General features: G+C 34.9%; 2 protein-coding genes across 3 annotated transcripts; one reads left to right on the forward strand and one right to left on the reverse strand.

Moving 5' to 3' along the window:
• The first annotated feature begins 452 nt into the window (after positions 1-452).
• sil1 (SIL1 nucleotide exchange factor) lies at positions 453-4,138 on the forward strand. Of its 2 annotated transcripts, XM_077247872.1 has the most exons (9): positions 453-857; positions 935-1,067; positions 1,156-1,264; positions 1,346-1,451; positions 1,527-1,715; positions 1,795-1,916; positions 2,250-2,346; positions 2,469-2,633; positions 3,217-4,138. In XM_077247872.1, the coding sequence occupies exons 1-9, from the start codon at positions 756-758 to the stop codon at positions 3,583-3,585; spliced, it is 1,392 nt and encodes a 463-aa protein (XP_077103987.1). In that variant the 5' UTR covers positions 453-755; the 3' UTR covers positions 3,586-4,138. The 2 variants fall into 2 exon arrangements, with proteins under 2 accessions (XP_077103987.1, XP_077103986.1); XM_077247871.1 differs by having other exon boundaries at positions 531-857; positions 1,156-1,451.
• LOC143756972 (turripeptide Ici9.1) lies at positions 3,872-7,356 on the reverse strand. The gene is made up of 4 exons (XM_077247873.1): positions 7,224-7,356; positions 6,408-6,430; positions 4,777-4,880; positions 3,872-4,500 (listed from the first exon to the last, which is right to left on the reverse strand). Exons 1-4 carry the CDS (start codon positions 7,270-7,272, stop codon positions 4,446-4,448), a joined length of 231 nt encoding a protein of 76 aa, XP_077103988.1. The 5' UTR covers positions 7,273-7,356; the 3' UTR covers positions 3,872-4,445.
• Between the last annotated feature and the right edge of the window lie 689 nt (positions 7,357-8,045).

The raw sequence follows: 8,045 nt of genomic DNA on the forward strand, positions 1-8,045 counted from the left end.
CTATATATATATATATATATATATATATATATATATATATTAACGTATATATAATGTATTAGTGCAAGAAAAGAAAAAGCAGTGCATTGAATACATTAACATAAAATTAAAAGGAAAGAAAAAAACGATGAAGCCTCAATCAGTAAGAAAAATATGATAATTCTTTAGAAACGTATTCTTCTTACTCTTATTATCAATATGTTTATGTGATTTTACAGTAAGGGAGATCTCAGCAATGAAGACAAATCTATTTTTTGTGAATAAAAAATGTACAATGCAACACAAAGAAATGAACAAGATCCATACCATAGTCACTCCTAGGGAAAAAAATAAATATATCTTTAAACAAAAAGTTTAAATCACATTTTATAACGTCATGAAAATGCGCATCTTCTTGTAGCCAATCACCGCGACCAGAAAGAATGACGTTCTCCGAAACGTACACTTGCTTTTATCTGATTGGTTCACGTATATCGTTCAGATGGACTGCGGAAATCCACATGGTTTTTAACATAGACAGGTTTCTAATTGTTTCTTGCTGGACGATACAACCGCAAAACTCAGCACGTTAACAGATTAATTAAAATATATTTATATGTTTTACGGTATAACGGGCAAATCCAGAATGAGTTAATCGAGTAATAGTTTGGGAATGGGTTTTAGGTTCGGCTGGTCTCCTGGCAATGGGTGACGGATGATTGTATATCAGGTTATTTTTATGTAACTGCACACATATTGCGTTTTCTTCATCCAAGATGACCACATTTAAAATGCAAAACAAGTGGAGTATCAAACTTGGAGTGGCAATCACGTTTTGGCTTTTCAGTCTTCATCTCATATCTGCCCACAATGTGAAGGTGAGAACTGCTGTTTCATATCTTAGTATTTATTTTATTAAAATACTTTAACAACAGTATCATTTTTGGCTCTACAGTCCCCAACAGCCCTGTCTGTCAAAGAAGGTTCAGGTGATCATAGCAAGGGAGAAGTAAAACAGTTAGAGAATGAGGATCCTGAAGATCTGGAGGTGTTTACACCTACAGACAAGTGGCAAACTCTCAAACCAGGTGGCTATATTCCCATGCTGACAGTTGTGTCTGTACATAAAAATATGATTAAGAGATCGATTCCATATTTATCTGTTATTCAATTTAGGTCATGCAGTACCAGCAGGCTCTCATGTCAGACTGAATCTTCAGACTGGCCACAGAGAGGTCAAGATGGGAGAGGAGGCAGGTCTCAAATACGGGAGTGATGGAAATGGGTATAGTAATAGAGGAAAAAAGTATTCTACAATAAATACTGTATCATATAGTTATGTGTTTTTTTTCCCTCTGTGGTGCAGGCAAGGCATGATGAACATGCACGGCCCTTCATACACAGCTGAGGAGTTGAAAGAGGCTCTGAAAAAAATTAAAGAAGGAATGAATGATCCTGTAGACACAAAACAAGTATATTCATTTCAGTTGTTCTCTAAGCATTTTCCTTCGTTGCTTGAGTTTTTTAACCAAGATGTTCGCATATAGGAGGAAGATGCGGTGAAGGCCCAATTTCGCCCCATCGAAGAGCTGAAAAAAGATATGGAGGCACTCGACATGCTTGTAGAGACAGATGTTCAAGTTATGAGAAAACTTTTAAACCAATTCAATAATACTAACAGCACAACAGATGAAAAAGTCACAGCTCTTCTTGACCTGGAATACCTTGTGCACCAGGTAATGCTTTAAGTACAATTATGGAAGTTTGCGTCCAAAGTTTTTCAAAGTCTTTGAATCTCATTGTTGTTTCATATAGGTAGATAATGCCCGAAATTTGGTGTCCATGGGAGGAATGCAATTGGTTATAAATGCTTTAAACGGTACAGACATTAGACTCCAGGAGAGTGCTGCGTTTGTGCTTGGATCTGCTGTTTCAAGGTAATTGGCATTCTCTCGAGCAAAATTGCTGCCTACACATGATTTAATGTGGAGTCACATTTAACGTTGTTCAGTGAACTTTCGCTGTTGAAATCCAGTCATTTTAATAAGAATCCACGCATTCAATTTTACATAAGGGTGAAAGATTTCCCCCCACATCTTTCGCAGCAGGTTCAAGTTGGTCACGTTGATCAACAGAAAATGCTCGGTTTGAAAGAGACTTCTGTGTGAGCTGTGCTACAATAGACAGTGGAACTTTTTTACCCACATAATGTTATGTAACGTGACCCTACCTTTACACTAATGCAATCCATCAACATTACCTTTTTCTAGTAATCCATCAGTGCAGGTTGAGGCAGTAGAAGGTGGTGCGTTACAGAAACTGCTGACATTGCTTGCCACTCAGCGACCAATTGCCGTTAAGAAAAAGGTAAAACCAACAAGAAAACATGGGTATTATGCTGTTAATAAAAGTAGTAAATTCATTTGTCTTTATCATAGTTAAATGTGTATGAATTCATCACATACTTTTGACATTCTGCTTTAATACAGGTGTTATTTGCTGTGGCCTCACTACTGCGTCACTTCCCGTTTGCTCAAAGTCACTTTCTGAAGCTTGGTGGTGTGCAGATGCTTAGCGAACTGTTTCAAACACCAGGGGCCGAAGCCCTCCGTGTGAGAATCATCACGGTTCTCTACGATATGATCATTGAGAAGGTCCATATGTTTACAAGTTTCAACTTTGCTACACTAGTACCATGCAAAATTTGGGGTCAACAAGTTTTTTTTAATAGAAATTAATACTTTTAATCAGCAAAGACAATTGCCAATTGATTTATAATGTCATTTATAACGTTTCAGAATATTTCCATTTCTTTTGAACTTTCTATTCATCAAAAACTCCTGAAACAAATAACAAACAATGTTAAGCAGCTGTCAACTGTTTTCAACATAATGATGAGAAATGTTTCTCCAGCATCAAATCAGCATATTAGGATGATTTCTGAAGAATCATGTGACACTGAAGACTGAAAAATCAGTTTTGCCATCACAGCAATAAATTGCATGTTAAAATAAGTTATTTAAAATCATAATAATATTTCTCAATATTACTGTTTACTGTATTTTTGATCAAATAAATGTAGCCTTGGTGAGCAAGAGACAAAAACATTAACAACTATTACCATCCCCAAACTTTTGAATGGTAGTTATTTAGATATGGATTACATTGCGAACTGAAAATGTAATTTCCATATGTATCAAGCTTATTCTTAGAATTTACTTCTACTTTGTTTTGCAGGAGCTGATATCACAGGTGGGAATGGACCTTATCCCAGATTCCTCTCACCAGGAACGTTTGCGTCAATATGGTGAAGTCTCCCTCCTGCCCGTGTTGGCGGAGCAGGGGTGGTGCAGGCTGGTGCCTGAGCTTTTAGCATCACCTGAGCACGACTGGAGAGAGAAGGCTCTGCGCACTCTGCTTGCCATGATGGCTCAATGTCACACTCAGTATAAACAGAATCCCTCATTGACAGCCTCTCTTAGTGAACTGCAAAAACAATACCAAGAACTGGTGCTCACAGAGCAGGATTTAGGGGAGCAGGACGGTTACTTTGGGGAGATCCTGGCACTTGTGGACTCTATGGTGGTTAAAATGCAACAGGTGTAAAATGGGACTGCTGTTGTCTTAGAACATTAAGAACTAATAAAATAATCGAATGCTGAATGGTGGATTTGTCTGGCTGTCTGGCAAGTAGTTCAGTTGATGCACCGTGCATAATGTTTGCAAAATTAGATGGGTCAAGTAGTTTAAAATAAATGTTGTCAAATTAGGACAAGGAAAACTACATTTTTAGTATACTCTATCTGTGATACTTGGATACAAATTTTTTTAATTTATTTTTTATTATATATATGGTGTAACCAAAGTAAAATCCATTTTCACACACACACACTGTATTTATCAGGTTTTATTTTCTTTTAAATGGGCTTTTTTCATCATTATAATTATAATACAATCTAAGGACAGTTGTATCACCCTATTATGTTTTACTTGTGTTTTATTCATTTCAGAAAATAAAAACAATCAAAGAAAATATGTACTCAATTCATTGTATGAATTAAAATTTCAATATTTTTTTTTTTAATAAATTAATTGGTCCAAACATGTCATTGACCCAGTTAGCTGGCACAGAAAAAAAATAAAATGTGCTACACACAAAGTCTGTTGTTGTGATTTCAAGGATAGCAACAAAAAAATCACGTTTTCAAGGAAAAAAGAAATAATTTGAATGTGGTTTATTCGAAACCATACTTTTTAATCATATTGAAATAAAATAGAGCTCTTAAATGCTTCACTGTTTTATTGTATGACATTACATGTTAACAAATCAATGTCTGATAATGTTCCAAATTATAGCATATGACCTCATATGATAATGGGTAGTATTTGACAGAAAATCATTCTGGTTGTTGCTGTATTATCTAAATGGAAAGCCATTGTGGATACCAGCTGTAACACCAGTCAAATCAGGAGGTTTCACATTTTCCTTCGTGCTTTAAATTGACGACCTGGTTACGTAACCTAAACAGACAAGATATGTGTTAGAAGAGGCACAAATACTGATAGAATGGGTGTCAAGAATGTTTACTGTTTTGAAAGAAGACGAGTCTCTTGCTTTTTTTGTCATAGATATTTTGTCCTCAAAATCAAAAAAAAAAATGGCTGTTTACTAAACCTTGGCAGGTTTGTAAGTGATTCAAAGCTGATATCTGGGCCTAGCTTGAGATTTCTCACATCTGCTGTCTCAGCCTTATCAAAATGTTGAATTTAGATTGCATAAATGTTCAGCTGACGTACTTGCTTTCCCAGCGTAGCATGCACTCATTGGAGTATGTGATACCATCGTCTCCACACACTGGCATGTACTCACGAGTACATCCAAAATCAGGAGTATCGCTTTCCTATTATGGAGATAATAGAGAGATTCAAAACCACATTCATAACACTTTACCACCACTGTACTTGATTATACACTACTGTTCAAAAGTTTGGTGTCAATAAGATATATTTTTTAAAGAAATCAATACTTTAATTCAGCAAGGATGCATTTAAATTGATCGAAAGTGACAGTAAAGATTTCAAATAAATGCTGTTTAAAAACAACAACAAAAAATGTATCACGGTTTCCACAAAAATATTAAGAAGCACAACTTTCAAAATTGATAATAATACTGAAGACTGAAGTAATTGCAGCTTTACCATCACAGGAATTAGATATACAGAGGTGGATAAAGTACACAACTTCCTTACTTGAGTGAAAGTATAGATAGTACTGGTCAAATATTACTCCGTTACAAGTAAAAGTTGTAAAGACTGATTTTTACTTAAGTAAAAGTACAGAAGTACTTGTTTTTAAAATAACTTAATTATCAAAATAATAAGTAAATGTCAACGCATTTTTTTAAATTATTGTTGTATGTAATACTTACTGTACTTTATGCCTCTGAATCTATGTCTGCTACCCTCATATCAATATCAAAACTATTTGTAGAACACAGTTCCAGTAGTGGAATTGAATGTGAGATTTAATAAATACACTCAATAACGTCCACAATGGTTTCACACACCCAAATGGCTGTTCCCTCAAAAAATGCCCAATTTAAAGTTTTTTGGCTTTTAGTATGAATATGTTAGCCTATTATCTATAAGCTATAGTGTGCTCCAAAACAATGACAAAATTCGCATTTAGAAGACCCTACTCAACGTTGAAAATGAAAATCAGGTTGATGTCAGAATCCAACGCCAGATTGAATTTAATCTCCAACGCTGTACAGACGTTGTATTGTTGTTGAAAATGAAAATCGGGTGGACGTCAGAAACCAACAGAAGGAATGGATGTTTGATGTTGGTGTCAATCTGACGTCGGGTTCTGATGTCACCCCGACTTTATTTTCCAACCAAAATCCAACGTCTCTCCGACGTCGGGTTCTGATGTCATTCCGACTTTCATTTCCAACCAAAATGGAACCCCTGCAACCAAAATCATCCCCTGACTGACGTTACTTTCTACTTAAGGACCTTGACAGAATTGTAGAGGAGTAAAAAGTACAATATCTGTCTTTCAAAAGTAGGCAAGTTAAAGTAAAAAGTTTCCAGAAAAAAAATAATATTCAAGTAAAGTACAGATACTCAAAAAGTGTACATAATTACAAAACTCAAGTAGGCTAAATGTACTTTGTTACTGTCCACCTCTGAAAATATATCAAACTAGAAAACTGTTATTTTAAAATGTAATAATATTTCACAATTTTGCTCTTTTTACTGTATTTTTGATCAAATAAATGCAGCCTTGGTGAGCCATAAGAGACTTCTTTCAATATATATATATATATATATATATATATATATATATATATATATATATATATACATATATATATATTTACTCTGGTAACATTTGGTAACTTTAAAATTTTACCATAACTTACCTCTCTTGGTTGTGGTTCTGCCGCTGTAAAAACAGTATTAAAAGATTACGATTATGAGAAATGAAAAAGGAAAGACACTCGTTGAAATTCCGTACAAGGCTTAGAATAATAAAAAAAAGCTGCTAAGCAAGTTTTGCTCTTTCTTTGTAACCATTTTGCTTGAATGCTTCTAGATACTTTATGTATGTGGTCATCTCTTTTTTGCCATCAGTTATGATCTTTATCATTTCAACAAACAATAATCAACATTTCAATTATTTCAACATCCTTCTGTGTTTTTGAGTGTATCTGCATGGATTGAATTCAGCAATACTTCAGATTAGATTCAGGTCACAGAATCAGATAATCTAAATTTATAACAACAACTTAACCTATATATTCTTTATCCCCCCCACCACCACCACCCCCCTGAAGGCAGCAGTATCTTAGTTCTCATCAGTCTTGTGACAGAAACCATGGATCTCTACAACATGGATGGACCTATTCCAAAGTATCACAAAATGGATCTGTCTGGGTCAGTGAATAATCAAGACGAATGGCTTTAAAGAACAAAATTTAATCTTGTTAACTGTAACCATATCATATCTGGATTTTCAGGAAAGCAAACAACAATGTAAAAGACATCCACCGCATGTTAACCAAAACATTGTGGGTATCTCAAACATGGTTATTATGACACGTCAGTGTACAATGATGTATATTAAACAATAACATTAGCCTGAGGGATTTGTTTTTTAAAGATAATTACTACAACATACAGTATTCACAGTTCAGTGTTTTTAATGTACATTAACAAATGGCAATTTTGATACTTACCAGAGAGGCAAATTAGAACAGAAACGCAGATCAGGATAGCCAACTTCATGGTGACTGTTGTTGAGAAAGTTGAGTGTGGGAAACTCAGCAGGTGTATCTTTGTAGCCGGGGCTCTGTAGTTATAGCTTTCGAAATTAACCAACACTCCTCCCTCCCTCCCTCCCTCCCTCCCTCCCATTGTTTCTGCCTACTCAGAAAGAACCTGACTGGTGACATTCATGTAATGGGTCCACAAACAATGACTAAGGGCATTTGGGACTAAGGTCATTTATTTGTGGTTTTGTAATATTAGAGAAGCCTTGTCAACAATATGGATCCTAAAGTGAAAATGATTATTTTCGTGGAAACTGTGATACATGTAGGCCTATTTTGATACACATTTCTTTAATGAACAGAACGTTCAAAAGAACAGCATTGCCAAATGTATAAGACCATCGGCAAAATAAAGCATGACTACATATATGAAGCTCATGCAGATTTGGAAAACAAGACTTGTACTGAATATGTACTGTTTCTTGAGAAGCACATCAGCCAATTAGAATGATTTCTGAAAGATCATGTGACACTGTAGACTGGCCTGGAGTAATGATGCTAAAAATTCAGCTTTGCCATTAATACATTTTAAAATATATTAAAAGAAAACAGTTATTTTAAATTGTAATAATAGTTCACAATGTCTGTATTTCATTGTACTGTCCTGTTTTCAAAATCTGCATGGGATTCACAAATCCAGTCATAACTCATTTGCTTTTTTGTTGTTGTTAATGGCCTCCTATCAATTTAGAGAAGCTTTTGTTTACTGAATGTGCTTTTTATAGTGTT

The sequence above is a fragment of the Siphateles boraxobius genome, unplaced genomic scaffold, assembly GCF_051911475.1.
Source record: "Siphateles boraxobius isolate OS27281-9 unplaced genomic scaffold, OSU_SipBor_1 3, whole genome shotgun sequence".
Taxonomy (NCBI): Eukaryota; Metazoa; Chordata; class Actinopteri; order Cypriniformes; family Leuciscidae; genus Siphateles; species Siphateles boraxobius.